At 44.9% G+C, this 19567-nt stretch overlaps 1 protein-coding gene across 3 annotated transcripts in view; it reads left to right on the forward strand.

The window, feature by feature from the left end:
* The window catches only part of Smarcal1 (SNF2 related chromatin remodeling annealing helicase 1), a 54848-nt gene extending 36068 nt beyond the window's left edge, over nucleotides 1–18780 (forward strand). For all 3 annotated transcript variants that reach the window (XM_085838261.1, XM_021170518.3, XM_021170525.3), the window contains exons 13-17: nucleotides 2059–2161; nucleotides 9465–9647; nucleotides 11081–11181; nucleotides 12378–12474; nucleotides 16009–18780. In XM_085838261.1, the coding sequence (XP_085694387.1) occupies nucleotides 2059–2161; nucleotides 9465–9647; nucleotides 11081–11181; nucleotides 12378–12474; nucleotides 16009–16242 (718 nt within the window). In that variant the 3' untranslated portion in view covers nucleotides 16243–18780. The remainder of the gene's footprint in view (nucleotides 1–2058; nucleotides 2162–9464; nucleotides 9648–11080; nucleotides 11182–12377; nucleotides 12475–16008) is intronic.
* The last annotated feature ends 787 nt before the right edge of the window (nucleotides 18781–19567 follow it).

The raw sequence follows: 19567 nt of genomic DNA on the forward strand, positions 1-19567 counted from the left end.
CTGCACGAAGCTGCGTCCCAAGCTTAAACGGAACTGTCTTGCTACCTCATAAGCCTGGGCCATGTCTGACAAATACCTTCTCAAATCCCACCATAAATGTATAGGACTTTATTGTTTCTAAACGATTTTACCTCAATGTATTTCACACCTGGAGCCTTTGTGAAATCTGGAGTCACTACATTGGCTCCATTTGAAGTATTGATACTAAGGCTCATGCGAGTCTCTAGCCCTCCGAGTCACACACATCTAAGGAAGAAGAGAAATTAGATTGTGGATCATGAAAGCCCAAGGTTCTCTGTTCTCTGCTGCTTCTCTTCCCCCTTTTTTTGCTGCTGTGTGTTTTCTTTTTAATGAGCATCCTTCGGTGAGGCAGACAACTGCATGGTCGTAGGCAAACATGGGCATTCTGGGGATGACAAGAGAAACTTGAAATGAGCAGGGCGGTTAGCTGTGGCAGGATAGAGGCACAAGGGTCAGTAGGAAAATTGGGGCCAGAGGTTTTTATGAGCTGACCAAGTTGATTTTGTGACCCTGTGGTTTTTTAGTGCTGTGGCGATAAACTTCCCCTTACATCATGGCAAATTTTACCTCTCTCAGAATAATTAGATCCTGTTAATACACTGGTTACAAATTGAAGTCTAATTCGATACTTTGGTCAGATGTAATTTTGTTTGGAAATAATTCTTAGATGTTTACAGGAAAGTCCACTATAGCCCTGTCTGTATCATAGAAACCTGTTGAGCCCTGTCCTTCCCAAGGAGAGCCTTATCTGCTCTGCCTAGACGAGCCCCTTTCCCTTGAAAGGATGACTGTGACCTGGATGAGGGCTCTGGTGTCCCAGGAAGTGAGCAGTAGTTACCTGTGCAGATCAACTCTTCTTTGAGATTGTGTGCTAATCCAAGGGGGATAGAGCTGACTGAGTGACTCCTTACCCAACAGGTTCCCAGCAGTGGCCCTCGGCCTTTAAGACCCAAGGTTTGTGGATAAAAACTATGAAGTTAGGAAAAAACACAGTTGCGGCTGGAGAGATGAGGGCACAGTGATTAAGAGCACTCACTGTGTTTGTACAGAACCCAAATTTGTTCCTAGCACCCATGGGACTCCTCACGGTTGTCTATGACCCCACTTCCAGGGATCTGACACCCTCTTCTGGCCTTTATGGGCACTGGACACATGTGTACACATACACACATGTAGGTAACATTCATATGCATTAAAGTAATAAACCATTAAAAACAAACATACAGTGGTGGCGCACCCCTTTAATCCCAGCACTCGGGAGGCAGAGGCAGGCAGATTTCTGAGTTCGAGGCCAGCCTGGTCTACAGAGTTCCAGGACAGCCAGGGCTACACAGAGAAACCCTGTCTCAAAAAAAAAAAAAAAAAAAAAGTAAATAAAAATAAAATAAAATAAAATAAAATAAATAAATAATAAAAACAAACATACGTAGTGGAAAGAGAAGTAAATTAATGGGTGACCAAGCCAGTGGATCCTCCTACCACGTTCCCTTGTCTGGGAAAAACCTCCATTAGCCCTGATCTAACCATTGGCTCTTCCAGCTGTGGTCTCAGTAGAGGGGAAGAGGAGAGTCACCGCTAAGTGTCTTTCCTCAGTTATCACTTATTTCTCAGTGTTGAGCTTACAGGGATTTGTGTAGAGAATGTTTTAACCTCATCTTTTAGGTTTGAACTAAAACCAGATTAAATTGGTAGTATCAACTAACATGAAAGCTGATGATTTCAGTAATCTACATGACATGAATCCCACATAGCAACATACCAGAGACACAAAGCAACCAGAGACACACAGAGCTCTTGCTTACAGAGAATTCAGTGTGTGTAGGTAAGATGACTAGAGTAGAAAACTCTTTCTAAACATGTCAGAAGATGGTTTACCCCCTTTCCTTCTGCCCACATGACCTGCTGTGAGTAAAGGGGGAAAGATACGTCTCAGAAGAGAGAGGGAGTGGGCAGGCGCCTTGTAGGTGCACAGCGTCGCTTTGTGGGAACTCACCGCAGTTGGGTGTTTAATCTGCTTTGCTGTCATTGCTAATATAGCGAGTATATCCTGGACCTTCTGGACAGCGGACGAGAGAAGTTTCTAGTGTTTGCACACCATAAGGTGATTCTGGATGCAGTTGCTAAGGAGCTTGAGAGGAAGGTAAGCCCCCTCTGAACTCTGGGACGTCTTGACTTCTACCGTTTGTGCATCAGGCTGTTCTGCACAGCATTCCGTCAGGAATACGCAAAGTGAGGCCGTGGTGTCTAGAAACGTTGTTGAAGGCCTTCTGAGCAGTTGGTACACAGCGGGGTCAAGTGTCCTCACACACAGGTGCTCGGTCCTCCTACTGTAAACAGGAGCTTGTCTCCAGGGACCCTTCATAACACAATGTGTTTATAACACAATGAGCCGTACTGTTACCCAGGAACCTTCAAAGTTGTACATGGTAGTGTCTGGCTTTTCTGTACCATTGATGGATCTTGATAAAGTGAGCAGGAGCTATCTGGAGGGCGCTCCACTCCGAGGTGGAGGGAGCTCAGAGGACATTCACTAAAATGCCACACTGCACTTTGACTCCCTCTTGGCCTCTGCTTTAGTTTAGGATCATAAATTCCCTTTCCCTCCCTCATGGCTTGTACTTCTCTAACGTTGAAGGAATGCAGAGTAAAATCCACACCTGTGACTCTCCCACTCAGGCTGAGTAAGGAAAAGCTTCCTGTATTTATGTCAAGACCTAGGGGTTTGTTTTGTTTTTCCATTCTCTTTAAAAAAGATTTGCTTCATCTTTGTGGTACTGAATATTGAATCCAGAATCTCTCGGATATTGCGCATGTGATATACCACTGGGCTACATTTCCAGGCCTATATATATATATATATATATATTTTTTTTTTTTTTTTAAAGACAAGGTCTTGCTAAGTTATTGAGGCTGGTTTGAACTCACTCTATAGCTCAGACAGGCCTTGAACTAATGGCCTTGGATTCCTTATTATTTGTGATGACAGGCTGTGCCACCAGTCCTGGGTGATTTGTGTAATTTTTAACTACAGGTATGTGTGTGGGTTCCTGTGGAGGCCAAAGCTATTAGATCCCCTGGAGCCTAGAATCACGAGCAGTTGTGAGCCGCCCGCCCAGTGTAGGAGCTGAGAACTGAGCTCTGCTCCTCTGCAAGAGCAGTAACATGTCCCAACCACTGTGCCATCCTCCCAGCCCCTGGTGCTTAAGTCATAAAATACTTGGGCCCCAGTTAGTAATCTAAGTTCATTCCCCTCCTTCGGTCCCCAGAGGCCCTGTCTTGAATTTAGTGAATGTCTGTATTAGTCGGGGTTCTTTAGAGTAACAGAACTTATGGAATGACTCTTTCATATATAGAAAGAGGATTTATTAAAGTGACTTACAGGCTGTGGGTCAGCTAATCCAACAATGTTTACCTAGGAACAGAAGGTCCAAGAACCTCGTAGTTATTCAGTCCATGAAGCTGGATGTCTCAGCTGGTCTTCAGGACATGCCAGAGTCCCACAAAAGTAGACTCTAATGCCAGTGAGGGAAAGGGCTTGCTAGTGAAAGCAAGTTGGCAAAGGGAGACGTTCTTTCTTCCATGCGCTTTATATAGCAAAGGGTGTGGTCCAGATTAAAGCTGGATCTTCCCACCTCAAAGATCCAGACTAGAATTGGGTCTTCCCACTTCAAATGATTCAGTTAAGCAAAAATCTCTCACAGGTGTGCCCAGCCACTTAGGTTTTAGTTAATTCCAGAAGTTGACAACCAAAATAATAGCCATCAGGATGTCCCTCCACTCCTAAATCTGGTCTCTTTATTAACCAATTTGCATCAGTAGGAGGGCAGTGTAAGTAGCTGCCATTGCTGTTTCGCCTGCCATTGCTTCTGAGATTTCTCTACAAGGCGTAACATGTAGTTGGGTGTATAGTGTGTATACTACTGCAGAGTAGTGTCAGGCTGCCTGGCTAGCCACCTGCTGCTCATGCACATGGGGCCTTGCTTATCTTGCTAATAGCAGATAGTTTTGAAGATGTGCCTCTGTGTGTGCTGTGTGTTTGTATGCACCTTGTATGTGGTCACGCGTGAGTCATAGGATAGACTCATTTTCAGTTTTACTGGATTGCTGTTAATGGTAGCTGCTCGGATTTATTATCCCGCCAAAGCAGCCTTGCAGGCCTGAGTTGTCTTGCTCACTTCATGTTGCTACATGTTTAACCCTTGCGGCCCAGAGTTCTTATGCTCACTGTATTAGTTAGGGTTCTCTAGAGTCACAGAAATTATGGGTAGTCTCTATATAGTAAAGGAATTTATTGATGACTTACAGTCTGCAGCCCAATTCCCAACAATGATTCAGTAGTAGCTGTGAACAGAAGTCCAAGGATCTAGCAGTTACTCAGTCCCACACGGCAAGCAGGCGAGGGAGCAAGAGAGAGACTTCCTTCTTCCAGTGTCCTTATATTGTCTCCAGCAGAAGGTGTAGCCCAGATTAAAGGTGTGTTCCACCACACCTTTAATCCCAGATGAACTTGAACTCAGAGATTTAATCTTCTGAAATCCATAGCCACTTTGCCTCAAGTTCTCCATACCAAGTTCCAGATCAGAAACTTCTATCTCCAAGCCTCCAGATAAGGGTCACTGGTGAGCCTTCCAATCTGGATTGTAGTTCATTCCAAATATAGTCAAGTTGACAACTAGGAATAGCCACTCCACTCACTTCATGTGATCAGATGTTTAACCCTTGCAGCCCTGAGTTCTCACACACTTCATGTGATCAGATGTTTAACCCTTGCAGCCCTGAGCTCTCATGCACACTTCATGTGTTCAGATGTTTAACCCTTGCAGTCCTGAGCTCTCACACACACTTCATGTGATCAGATATTTAACCCTTGCAGCCCTGAGTTCTCAGGCACACTTTATGTGATCAGATGTTTAACCCTTGCAGCCCTGAGCTCTCATGCACACTTCATGTGTTCAGATGTTTAACCCTTGCAGTCCTGAGCTCTCATGCACACTTCATGTGTTCAGATGTTTAACCCTTGCAGTCCTGAGCTCTCACACACACTTCATGTGATCAGATATTTAACCCTTGCAGCCCTGAGCTCTCACACACACTTCATGTGATCAGATATTTAACCCTTGCAGCCCTGAGTTCTCAGGCACACTTCATGTGATCAGATATTTAACCCTTGCAGCTCTGAGCTCTCATGCACACTTCATGTGATCAGATGTTTAACCCTTGTAGCCCTGAGTTCTCAGGCACACTTCATGTGATCAGATATTTAACCCTTGCAGCTCTGAGCTCTCATGCACACTTCATGTGATCAGATGTTTAACCCTTGTAGCCCTGAGTTCTCAGGCACACTTCATGTGATCAGATATTTAACCCTTGCAGCTCTGAGCTCTTATGCACACTTCATGTGATCAGATGTTTAACCCTTGTAGCCCTGAGTTCTCATGCACACTTCATGTGATCAGATGTTTAACCCTTGCAGCCCTGAGTTCTCACACACTTCATGTGATCAGATGTTTAACCCTTGCAGCCCTGAGTTCTCATGCACACTTCATGTGATCAGATGTTTAACCCTTGCAGCCCTGAGCTCTAATGCACACTTCATGTGTTCAGATGTTTAACCCTTGCAGTCCTGAGCTCTCACGCACACTTCATGTGATCAGATGTTTAACCCTTGCAGCCCTGAGTTCTCAGGCACACTTCATGTGATCAGATATTTAACCCTTGCAGCCCTGAGCTCTCACACACACTTCATGTGATCAGATATTTAACCCTTGCAGCCCTGAGTTCTCATGCACACTTCATGTGATCAGATATTTAACCCTTGCAGCTCTGAGCTCTCATGCACACTTCATGTGATCAGATGTTTAACCCTTGTAGCCCTGAGTTCTCAGGCACACTTCATGTGATCAGATATTTAACCCTTGCAGCTCTGAGCTCTCATGCACACTTCATGTGATCAGATGTTTAACCCTTGTAGCCCTGAGTTCTCAGGCACACTTCATGTGATCAGATATTTAACCCTTGCAGCCCTGAGCTCTCAGGCACACTTCATGTGTTCAGATGTTTAACCCTTGCAGCCCTGAGTTCTCACACACACTTCATGTGATCAGATGTTTAACCCTTGCAGCCCTGAGTTCTCACGCACTTCATGTGATCAGATGTTTAACCCTTGCAGCCCTGCGCTCTCACACACACTTCATGTGATCAGATGTTTAACCCTTGCAGCCCTGAGTTCTCATGCACACTTCATGTGATCAGATGTTTAACCCTTGCAGCCCTGAGCTCTCACGCACACTTCATGTGATGATGTTTAACCCTTGCAGCCCTGCACTCTCACGCACACTTCATGTGATCAGATGTTTACACTTTGACTTTTGCCAGGCCAGTAAATGAGCCTGAAAATTCTGTTCTCGCTTCCATTGCATTCCTCTGAAATTATTTCTTTTTTGGAGGGTTTACAAGAGTCAGTTTGACTTATTCTATGAGGATCCTGTTTGCACCTATTTTGCCCTATTTTTCTGTTGGCTTGTCTTTTTCTTGTTGACTAAAAGAAATTCTTTATAAATTCTGGATATTGATCAGTTGTCTTTTTTTTAACTTCATTAACTTCATTTTTCATAAAAGATTTATTGTTTTAGTTACATGTCAAGTTTATTCATGTCTTGTTTTGTAGCTTATGTTTTTTGTTACTAATTTAAGGAATTTTTCGCTAAGTAAGGCGACAGTTTTCTCTTGGAGTTTTTCTCTGAGTTGTAGAGGTGGATCTTTAACCTTCTTGGTTTAATTCTTGCATACAAAATGGTTGAGGAGCAGACTGAAGGAACTAAATCTGTAACCTCTAGAAGAGCTTCTGGGGTTTCAGGGAATCCAAGACAATTACAAAACTATTACAATGTATAATAAACAGTTTAGTACAATACTTAGATTTCAAATAAGTATGCTAAAATGAGTTATTTTTAAAAATACACTGATCATGGCTGAATGGATGGTTCAGCAGTTAAAAGTCTTCTACCACTGAGCTACATGCCTAGCCCCCTTTTTTTAATTTTTAAAAATTTGATACAGTATCTCACTGAGTTGGCCAGACAGGGCTTTGAACTTGTGGTCCTCCCACGTCAGCCTCCCAGACAGCTGGGTTAGAGACCTGCACCACTCAGCAGGGCTCAATTAGATTTGTTTGTTTTTAGGGGACCTTAACTGTTATCCTAAGGGACATCTCAGAGAATAAGCAGGCGAGGTCCGAGAAAAAGGACAGCATATTGGAGAGTTGATTCTGAGCATCTTATGTATAATGTACATGGCACTAGCACTGAATCATGGCATCCGACGGACAGCTAGGAAATGGGAACCAAGGAGTCATGTTGTTATTCAGCAAATAACCGTTGGGAAGCTCTGGGGTAACTGAGGCAGGGGGAGGAAGTCACTGAATCTCTACCGTACTGTTTACTGCATTAGACTCATGGGTGTTAGGGCTGTCCTTCTCCTGGGCTCAAACTCAGGTTGGCAGACTTGGCAGGGCACAGCTTTACCCACTGAACCATCCAATCTGGAAAGCTAAGATATTTCTAAATACAAAGTAAAAGAGGATTTGAAAGAAAACTGATAAAAAGGAATGTGCCAGGGAGACTAGCAGCGACCAGTATGACATAGACACAATGGCGGCTGCATACAAAACCAGCATTGGTCTGTGACTGAGTGAGCAAGAGTCTTGCTTTTTTTTTTTCCTTTTGCTATGGTATTTGAGTTTTATAACCTAAGAAAGCCATTGCTGTGTGATCGACTGTACATAAAGTGCAGTTTGATGAGGCGGTGAGCATGGCCATCACCCTCTGCCCCCGTCCCCCGGGCTCTCTGCCCTCGTCCCCCCAGCCCCACTCCTGCCCCTCCCTCTGGGATGAGCCCAGCTGCTCTCACTCTTGATCAGTTTGCATTGTTTGGAGTTTGACATAAATATGGAATCATTCAATATATATTCTATTTTTAGTTTTTGTTTGTGTGTTTGTTTTCTGTCTTTTGTTCATATACTGGGATTCATCATTGTTTTAGCAACAGTTTTTTTTAGTGCTAAGTAAAACCTCACTGCACACCACAGGGATTTTTTTAACTCACCTATTGATGAATAAATACCTACCAAATCTTCTGTTTTAGAAAAAAATCAGGGGGGCTGGAGAGATGACTGAGCAGTTAAGAGCACTGACTGCTCTTCTGAAGGTCCTGAATTCAAATACAAGCAACCACATGGTGGCTCACAACCATCCATAATAAGATCTGATGTCCTCTTCTGGTGTGTCTGAAGACAGCTACAGTGTACTCACATACAATAAAAATAAATCTTTGGGCCAGAGCGAGCGGGGATGGAGGGGGGGGGAGGGAGAGAGAGAGAGGGAAATGGTTAAATTATCTATTGTCACATAAATATTTTTTCAGTAGTTTACAGTATGATTTGGGTGAAAAATAAAATACAATTTTTCTTTAAAAGATATACAATATTCATTGAGAAAAGAGTAATATTTTTAAATGCTTCTTAAAAGAAAACAGCCAGACTAAACATGTAATTAATGTATAATCTAGAAGTTGGCTCCAGAGCAACCTCAAAGAAACAAAAACTTAAGTTCACACAGCATAGCCTGTTCACAGACATTCCTACCAGCTTCACTGAGAGTAGCCCCCCCACCCCCCCACCATGGGTCTGCCCATGCCCTCCTGTATGGACATGGGACCACAGGCATGTGCCTTGATGTGGATAGCGCTCCACAGTAGCATGAGCAGACTACTGATGTAGACAATACTTGACAGCTCTATAGTGGCTGTCGCTGAGGGAAAAGCTCAGCCCCGAGGCACCGTGTTGATCACATTTATACAATGATTTCAGATTAAACACCTCAGAATTCAGGATGTGCTGTTACTGCCTTGGGAGCGGCGGGGAGCACTGGGGAAGAGAGAGGTGGGGAATCAGTTCTCAGACAGCTTCAGAAGGACCCTGTGATCAAGAACTCATTCACCATCACTATGGAGATGAATACATAGAAAGCCCTGCTGATAAAAATATGTGGAATGAGTATCCATGTGAAGACATGGGCACACAGCATACACACTCCACACTCATGTGCATGCATACACACGTACACAGGTAGCATGAGTTATCTGAAGATCTCTGAGTTGTATCAAAGTTGGCGTCCTGGTGGTAATACTATTCTATACTTTTACAAAAGGCTACTGTGTGGGAAAATCAGCCCATGTACAGAGGCCTGTTTGTATATTGTTTCCTTTGACAATAGGTGCTTATACCGATTGGATCAGTCCAACCTTCAGTTTTGTAAAGGGAAACAGCCTGAAATTAAAGGGTTGGGTAGCAGAGCAGTTCTGCCACTGGGCCCTACCTAGAGGAGCTGGCTGGGCAGCCCCTGCAGACTGTAGCAGCTCACCTCAGTTTCTCCTTTGTCACACAGAATGTTCAACACATCCGGATCGATGGCTCCACTCCCTCAGCAGACCGGGAGACTCAGTGCCAGCGGTTCCAGCTGTCCAAAGGGCACACAGTGGCACTGTTGTCCATCACAGCCGCCAACATGGGCCTCACCTTCTCCACAGCTGATCTGGTCGTGTTTGCTGAGCTGTTCTGGAACCCAGGGGTAGGGAATGTAGTCAGCTAGAGTTCCCCTGGGCATGCCCAGGGTTGAGAAATACAAGATCCGTAAATGAATGGCAGAAGACATGTTCTTGGGCTGGGAGATGGCTCAGCAGCTAAGAACGCTGGCTACTCTTGCAGAGGACCTAGATTCAATTCCCAGCACCCACATGGTGGCTCACAACCATCTGTAACTTCAGTCCCTGTCTATTCCGGCTTCCACGAGGGCCAGGCACACATGTAGTGAACATGCATGCAGGCAAAACATTCATACACATGAAAATGAAAAAAAAAATTTAAAAGAAGATGACATGTTCTGCAAGTGTCCCCTTGCTCTCAGTCCTGAGTGTCTCTGGTCACGCTTGTGTTTGTACCTCTTGCTGTTCACTTGCTTCAAGCACTGCAAGTCTTCACAGCAGCCTGCAGGACCATCTTACCGATGGGGAAGTCCTTCCTGCTGCAGAGTTGGGAAAGTCCCAGCCTTCATCTCCCCTATGAGGAAAGTAGGCACAGGAAGCCCAAGTGGAAATCCAGAACTGTATAGCCAAGTCTTTAGAGGTGCTCACCCAGGGCCTGTTTGCCAGTGGGGGTCTCAGAAAGAGTGACAGCACCATGTGTTTGCTCAGTGTCATTGTGTCCCTGACATGACTGATAACTGAGGGCTGTGATGGCAGATACAAGACGTTTGTTTGAATTCATAAACATTTCTTGGAGTCTCAGAAAAAAGTTATTTTCCCTCTCATTTCTGACATGCTGCTTTTATAGGGCATATATCAGCCATTGCTTTAATGATGGGTAGGCTCTTCATAAAACAGTGTCCTGGTTCCAGTTACTAAGGGGCTTACCAGCACATGAAAGCCACACCCACCCCTAATTGTCATGTAGGGTCCCTTTTGTGGATGTGATAGATCTAGATATTTGGAAGATAAACCTTAAAAATTTAGATTCATTGTTTATGTGTATTATTATTTTGCTTACATGTATGTCAACATTCCACCTACGTGCCTGGTACCTCTTGGAAGTCAGAAGAGGGTACCGCATGCCCTGGAGCTGAGTGGTGTATGGTTGTGAGCCACCAGGCCCTCTGCAAGAACAAGTGCTCTCAACCACTGAGCCCCCTCTGCCGTCCCTGGAGGATAACTTCTAATCTTCCAGAGGTTAGAAAGGAAAGTGTGCCTATTTCTTTTGCTCCCCAGCACACAGACTGGAGGCAGAGCCTAGATCCATGCTTTACCCACAAGCCCTAGCACAGTGCCCAAGCGTGGTTTCCGCTAGATACCAAGTCCTGAGGTTTGTTAGAGCCTCTCAGTTTGATAAGAGGTAAGGGAAATGTGTGATAGAGGCAGCTCAGTGGGGCTAATGGATGGATGCCCCTCACTGTGAGGGCACGGACTTACTTAGGTCTTTCCCTAACTGTCTTGTTCCCTGGCCACACAGGTGCTGATCCAGGCTGAGGACCGTGTGCACCGCATTGGACAGACAAACTCTGTGAGCATCCACTACCTGGTGGCGAAAGGCACAGCAGATGACTACCTTTGGTATGCATGGGTGGGTGACTTGGATAAGTTGAGCTGATGTGGATCAGAGGATGTGGTTTCTTTGCTTCTTCAGAACTTAAGCTTTGGCTGAGACCAGTTAACTAGTAATGGCTTCCTGCTTCCCAACACCATGCTTGGCCTTAGTGTTCCTTGGAGGTTTGCAGGGTGCAGGGTGCAGGGCAAACCCAGTAAGAAGAAAGGCAAGTGACTCTTCCCACTGGTCCAAGAGGGAGAAGAACCTAGATACTGGATGGAGTTCACTTACGAACACTCTGTTCTCAGCTGCCGCACTTTTTAGGATGGGTGCAGTGTTCTTTTTTCTTTTGGGATATGTGATATGGTGGTCACATCTTTCAGGGCTAGGCTCAGAGAAAGTGCTTATTCTTAACCATGCAGTACTTCATGGCAGGGCTGCAGGGGTGTGTGTGTGTGTGTGTGTGTGTGTGTGTGTGTGTGTGTGTGTGCTACAGAAAATTAAGCACAGGGCCTCGAATATGCTAAGCAAGTTCCCTGCCTCTAAGCTTTGCCATGCAATCCTTCTCATTTTTCATTTTGAGACAGAGTCTCACCAAGTTTGCCCTGTGTTAGCCTTAAAGTCTCTGTAGCCCAGGAGACCTTGAACATTTGAGCCTCCAGCCTCAGACTCTTGTGGTGCTGAGATCACAGGCCTGCTCCACCGGGCCTGGGAGGGAGGGGGGTCCAGGTCACACACATTTCAACCCTTAAAGCCTGTGTCTATCATTCAGGTAAAAGTTCTCCAGGGTCTTTCTCAATCCCTTTCCCTCTTTCTGATGTGAAGTTCCTCAGTTATCCCATTAGTACCCGCCTCTGTGCCAGTGTTCAGCTGGTGACATGGGTGCCTGACCTCTGCATGTCAGGCAGATCACCCTACCTCCTCTCTTGGTAAATGGATTTGCTCATGGGGCAGCTTCTAATGGCAAACTCAAATTTTTATTGTAATGAGGCAGAATTTATTTCCTAGACATCTTGTGCTAGAGAGACTTCTGAACCTGATATTATGAACAGAGAGTGGACTATTTCCAGTTGAGACTGGGTAAGTATTTCAGGAAGGACTGACTGATGCAAAGATGAGCTTCAGTTACCACCTTACAGGCCTGAAGGAACAAAGGGGCCTCATTTAGTCAGCCTTCTGGTCCTGGGTAGGTGTGTTCACTACAGCTCATTTCTCCCTACAGGCCTCTGATTCAAGAGAAGATTAAAGTTCTGGGGGAAGCTGGGCTTTCTGAGACCAATTTCTCGGAAATGACGGAAGCTACAGACTACGTGTACAAGGTAACGCCAGCATGAGACTCCTCATACTATATAAAGTGAGGCAGTGAACTGGCTGCCAAGCTCTTGGGTCCTGAGGGGGGAGGTGTCAGTCACTTCTCGGGTGGACAGGTGGGCGGGCCTGCAGTCATTCTGTTCATCTGTGTGATCCCTTATGAAGAAGGGGTTGGTAGTGATTGCTGCTTCTTCTCATATGCCTTAAAGGCTCTCCAAAACCAAGGCTGACCTGGTGTCTCTTTCATCAGGCCATGAGAAAAAGATGGAAATTTCCCATAGCAACTGTCAGTTGTCCCCATAAGAAAGATGGCAATACCAGACATACAGCAGGGCCACCACAGAACTGTCCAGCGTAGCCCTATGGCATGTGAGACAAGCCTGAGATAGAAGTCTTTCCACCTCAGCTATCCCTCCTGTAACATCAGCTCTCACTGTAAAAACTGTAAGAGACCAGAGAACATCCCCCCATGATGGGTGTGTGCTAAAAGGTGCCAAAAGGTTGTTTCTTGGCCTTAGAGAGGATGGGGCCATCATGCCTTGGCACATCATACATGGCTTGGTCCTGGAAACCTAAATAACGGGGGTGACTAGGAAATAGAGAAAGGATAGACACACACATATAGAAAAGCTGTGATCAGGTGGGCTATGCTCTCTCTCTCTGCTAGAAACAGCAGATATTACAAAGCAAGCTAAAAGCTCATCGTGTTTACCATGTGGAGCATTAAGAAGATAGCTAACATTGGTAGGGGCTTATGTGAAAAGCAGTCCCAGACTTCAGTCATCTGGGAGGAGGAAGCTGGTCATTTGCTTGTAAATACTAGTATGTGCACACTGTCAGCATTCACACTTGGACCAGAGGCGGCTTTGCTGCGTCCATGGGTCTGAGGCAGTGGGTCCTTGACATGGCAGTCTACCGTGCACAATCACTCAGGGCTTCCTCCACTCCTTTCATAGTCACTCCATGCTTCTTCAGCACTGTGTGAATGAAGTACTCAGAGCATGTGGCTGCAGCTTAAAAATCTGAAAAGCATGCGTGCGTGCATGTGTAATTACTGGAATAATTGCCTTTTTTTATTGGTTATTTAATTTATTTAACATTTCAAACATTATCCCCCTTCCTGGTTTCCCCTCTGCAAGTTCCCTCCCCCACTCCCACACTGAATAATTGCCTTTTTGAGTCAGGCAGTCCTATCACCCAGGCAGGTCTTGAACTCAAGGTCTTTCTGTTCAGTATCCTGAATGCTTGTGGATTATAGGCCTGAGATACCACATTCAACAGACACCATATTTTTGAATGTTGACCATGTGTCTTAGGGTTTTATTGTTGTGAAGAAACACCATGACCAAGGCAACTCTTGTAAAGGAAAACATTTAAGGCTAATCCGAGGTTTAGTTCATTATCATCATGGCAAGAAGCATGGTAGGATGCAGGCAGACATGGTGCTGAAGAAGGAGCTGAGAGTTCTACATTTGGATCCACAGGCAGCAGGAAGAGAACTGGCTTGAGTGTCTGAGACCTCAAAGCCCACCTCCTAGTGACACACTTCCTCCAACAAGGCCACACCCACTCCAGCAAGGCCATCCCTCCTAATAGTGCCATTCCCTATGGACCAAGTATTCAAACACAGGAGCCTAGTGAGGCATTCCTATTCAAGTCACCAGACTACAGCTTACCCTTTTAGACAAAAACAGGAACCAGACACCAGTAAACTGGCTTTACCTGGAAGTTTTGCTGGCACTCTGACGTTTGGGTGGCGACGATGCTAAGGACACCTAGGTTACTAATGCCCTTTGGAAAGAAAGGCTTATTCTGAAGGATTGTCCTCAACCCTCTCATCCTGGCCTTGCCCTCAGAAACTTTGAACCCATGAAAAACTTTCTGCCTAAAATACAAGTGCAGAGTGATGTAAGGGAGACTTATCAGTATTTATTTTGATTAAAGCTTGCCTACTTTACTAAGATAGGCCTGAGAATGTCATTAGCAACTTGAAGAAACTGCTTCCTCCATCATGGAGACCAAAGCAAACAGAGCTATGTTCAGTCAAACAGCCTTCCTTCCTAGAGGGGGAATAATTATCTGATCTTGGAACTCATTTCCAGTCAACTGTGCATGTTCCCGGTCTGTGAATAGTGTTGTCACCCTCTTAATCAAAAGGGCATGGGCAGGCACCTGGCTAGACCAGGCTGCCTTACAACGCAACACTTCCTTGACTTTGTGCTTGTTCACAAAGGGGCCAACAAGTGTATCCCTTTGGGAGCACTCCCTGATCTGAAAGGCTGGGATCCTGGGGCCTGGGCTAATGGAATAATCTGCAGTTCTTATTTGATGTGCTCCCCTGATCAATTTTCAAGGATGTCCATCAGTGTTGAGGAGTTCTGTTAAGAAACAGGGACTAGTTAGGTTGAGACCTAGTTGCCGAGCCAGAAAGCCAGGGAAGCTACTTGAGACTTGAAGTGGACATGAGAGAGCCCATGACTCAGCAACGGGAATCTTGCAAAAGGCTTGTCTGGGAGTAAAATCCAGCTGCTGAGGTGAGAAGAAGCCTGAGGCAGAAATGCAGTTGAGCTGTGGTAGCAAGGGATGTGGCTGGAGCTATGGATAACTTGGGCTGGAGAGGTGGCTCAGTGGTTAGGAGTGCTCCCTGTTCCTCCAGAGGACCAGGGTTCAGATCTAGGCATCCACACTGGATAGCTACACTGCCTCTAATTCTGTAACTTCCTATAACTTCAGGAATCTGATACCTTCCTTTGGTCTCCTTAGGCACCTACATACACAGCATATATACACACACATTTAAAAAAAATATTTTTTAAAGCAACTCGTTAAGAAAGAGTGATAGCAGGAATAAGTCTTTTGAGTCAAAGGCCATACTAGCTATTTTAAGCAGAGGGATTATGAGGACACCGGTGGATTTGTAAAGTAGGGAGAGAAGCTGTGTTGGGAATACAGCACCAAGGGTTTTTACTCATTGAGCCATCTCCGCCTTTGATTTTAAACAGCTTTATGGATCTATGGAGTTCCACAATGATACTACAAATGTATCCCTGGACCATGAGATAGTCAGCATTAAGAGTTTAGATTCAGCATGTCATGTGTCATGGCTGTCAGTGCTGGGCTTGGCTTTAACATTGCCAACAGTGCACAGATATTTGTGGTGTGCATTTTGATCATCTGTAGCTTTAACATCAGACACAAGGACAGAGCCACTCAGAAAGTGAGGCATGATGTATCGTAAAGACAAATTACAGTTTAACTTCCATTTAGAAAGACTTGGGTTTAGGAAGTAGGTTATTGCACCTATTGTAATATCGAAGAGCAGCCTCTTTGTTGCTCCTGTCTTTCCTGTTTATCTCCTGCCAGTGAGGAGCAGAGAAGACATGAGGAAGGTGAGCACCTGAGGGCACTGGTTACTGCCAGTCTGATGGCACTGGAGTTCCCGGTTGCACACTGTGCACCCTCTCGCATCTTAGCGTGGTCCTGGGGTCAGGGTTAGGCCTAGCTTCTTCCATTTACATCTCTTCTTCCTTTCTCTAATAAAGGACCCAAAGCAGAAGACGATCTATGACCTGTTCCAGCAGTCCTTTGAAGACGATGGAAATGACATGGAATTCCTGGAAGCAGCAGCGTCCTTTGAGCTAGGAAGTAGTTCAGGAACCTCTGGAAACATTTCCCAGGATCTGGGAGATCTCTTAGATGAAGATGAAGGCAGTCCGCCAAAGAAAAGCAGATTTGAATTCTTTGATAATTGGGACAGCTTTTCCTCTCCCTTTTGACAGGGTCAGAAAAGGAAAGAAACGAAAGAAAGCAGTCACAAAATCATGGGGCTCATTGAAATAAAGTATTTTCTTTAAAAGCCTGTATTCCGTTTGTCACGCAGCAGAAGAGTCCAAGGCCAGTAGGTACCACCATTTCCTTTCTGTGTTCCTAGACAAGGCCTGCTTGGAGGCTTCATTACTTTTCTGGATTAAAAGATACAGTGGCTTAGAGTAGTCATAGTTTACATTCTTAAGTAGTGAGGACTTCCTATACAACACCTCCAATATCTAGTTAAAAACTTCAACTAGTACAGTTATTAAGCACCTCATAGTACAGGCACTGTCCAAGGTCGTAACCTTCTAAACTAAAGGCAAAGTCTCTGTGGGGTTTATCCAGCAGGAAAAGCAGCAGTGATGGCAAGTCCTCTTTCCTAATACAGGAAAGTTCTGCTTATGGACATGGAATGTAAACCATCACAAGTGTGAGAAGACATTCTGAGGTCACAGACTTGGGTGCAGGCAGTGGGCAGATAGTGCGCAGCGTGGTTCTTAGCTTTCCAGCCTCTGACTGAAGCAACACAGTCCAATAGTGACATAATGAGAACCACAGAGTGTGATTTCACTTTCCTAACATTTAAATTTACAAGCAAAAGCAATGTATTCCTCCTGCTAGAGTCAACAGACTAGCATAAGAACTTGAGGTTTTTGAGACAGGCTTCCTTTCATAGATCCAAGTTGGTCTCACACCTGCTCATGTATCCGAGGAGAACCTTGAACCGCTCATCTTCCTGGCCCCACCTCCTGGTGCTGGACGTGTGCACCCCCTTCCCTACCCACCTAGCTCATTAAGGGAGACAGCAATCACACCATTAGAGAAAAAATTCTTTGGGATAAGTTAAGGACCAGAAAATGAAGGGGGTTTTGTCTGTTTTGAGAAAATCAGAAAGGGACATTTGACACTTCTACACCCATCTGTGGGTGTACTGTGTGTTTGATATCACATGCTTTCAGAAACATCCGGAAACACTCCCACCATGACTAGAGGCTGTTTTCAGGGACATGAGACCCCATAGGAAAACAAAGAACACTGTAAAAATCGGTCTTTTTTCCTCCTGGCCCCAGGCTCCCAGAATAATGCCTGTGAGACTCAACTATATTTACAAATACCTAGGCCAGTAAGCTTTGGCTGTCTCCTGATTAGATGATAACTTAATATCCCATTTATTCTAAGTTCTGCCGCACGGCTGGTCACCTCTGCTCAGCTCCGGCGCTTCTAGCCTCCATGTTCCCAGGCGAATGCTCTCAAGCTTGGCTAAATCCCGGAATTCAATCTCCCAACTGATGTCCTACTTTCTGTTTGCTGCCTAAGCTTATAGGCTAATCAGCATTTTATTGACAGGGGTTGCATCCAAGACTACTCCTTTTTATTTAGTTATTATTTTTTTCAAAATGGATACATCAAGTCTGATCGTCTATTTACCCGTTCCTTCCACTTCCCACCAAGTCAGTTCAGGAGTATCACCATAAGGGGCTTGGAAAGGGTTAATTAGAGCAGTCTCAAATCTCTGCGTTTGATTTGGTTTTCCTGTAGGGTTTCAGTGAGGGAAACATTCCTAACCTCAGCAGATGGCACTAAGCCCTTAGTCTTGGGTACTGTGAGTCAGTCTCTGTGCACTCAGTTCTGTGGCTCTCTCTGCCCAGGTTTCCCTTCTATTCGATGCATTGTACTCTTCCAACTCTTTCGTTCTGAGGGTGAAATATGCAAAAAGTTCATAAAACAGTTTGCAGCTTAACTGAAATAAGCGCTTGCGTCGGCACAGCCCAGTCTTATAAAGATGCTATCTAGAACCATCGCTCCTTTGCCTTGCGCTTAGCCTTATTTGTCTGGAATGAGCTAGGTCTAGGTTCACTTTTCCCCAGTGAAGATGCAGTTATTCTCAGCACCACATATTAAAAGACTGTCCTTTCAGCTGTCAATCTGTGGGCACATTTACTCACTGCGATATATTTGATGTAAAATTATTCTAGAAATGTATATTATAAGTGGAAAATGAAGGTCCTACATTCTCCCTCTCACCCCTAGCCTACTATTTCTTAAAGGTGATACCTAATATAATTTGAGATGGGGCCATTTGTAATTTATTCTGTATATACCTGAAAGTTGTTTTACAAAAACTGTACTGAATTGATTGAACTGCTATGGTCCGTGTTTCCTATGATTGTCTCAGATTACACTTGCCCATTGTTTCAGATCGTTCTACTCTGTCTCCCTTTAAGTGACCTGTGATCCTGCCAGATGCCTTCTTGGTATTGGCCCTTTAACAAAACCTGGGTGATTTTCTTAAGTGAATATGAGGAGCTACAGAAGACAAGGATATCTGTGTGTCAATCTATTTTGGACCTAATGATCTCTGCGTCCAGAACTAGCTACGGAGGCATCAACAGAACGCTGGACATTCCTGTGACTCTGGGATAAACCTTTATGTCTGTGTCATGAGATGAACCTGTGCCCCAGATGGCTTTTAAGAATAAAGTGTTGCATATGCCCTAAGAGAACTGGTTGGCTCAGTGGCTAAAAGGATCTCTCTCTGGATGTGACTTTGGTTAATGACTTTAGAGATGGAAAGTGAATTCTGAGTGCTTCCGAAGAACGAGGTGATTGATTCAGACAAGGTTTTTACTGAGACTCGCGTTGGAGCATGCTGTGGTGAACATCTATAACTCATGGTCCTCTAATGGCATGGAAATTTGCCCATAAATCAGACGAATTGAGAATTTATGAGAGGCACAATTTTCTGCAGTCACTTAGAGCTGATTTCCTGAGAGCTATTTGTATCTCCTTGAGCTTACTATTTAGAGAGAATTGCTGGGTTTGATGAAATTGCTATGAGCATGAGTGATCTCCTCCCATCATAAAGTGTCTCGTTCTCAGCTGCCCTGCCACATCTCGCTCATGCACGGTCTCTTCTCATCCCTGTCCCAGCAGGCCAGAAGCCATGCCAGGGGACATAGTTCATTTGCTGAGTGGTGATCCATATTAGACTATAGAACCAAGGTAGAGTTCACTCTGCATGGCCTAGTCTGCCTTAACACAAACCCAGTGTTGGAGGATGTTTCTGTGCACATGTATTCAACTGTGATTGGAGTAAGGCCATTAATGTTTCTTGCTTCTATCTGGCCTACTCAAGAATATCTGGTATAGAAACCAGAGAAACCAGGGGGTGAGGGGTGAAAGGTGGGGGTGGTCTGAGGGGGGTGCTGGAGAGTTATCCATCTGGACATAAAGGAGATGCCAAGCTGAGATTAAGATGGCAGGTGACAGGCCACATGGCAGGATGTAGGC

This window comes from Mus caroli, unplaced genomic scaffold, assembly GCF_978045245.1.
Source record: "Mus caroli unplaced genomic scaffold, Mus_caroli_1 scaffold_1, whole genome shotgun sequence".
In the NCBI taxonomy this organism is placed as follows: Eukaryota; Metazoa; Chordata; class Mammalia; order Rodentia; family Muridae; genus Mus; species Mus caroli.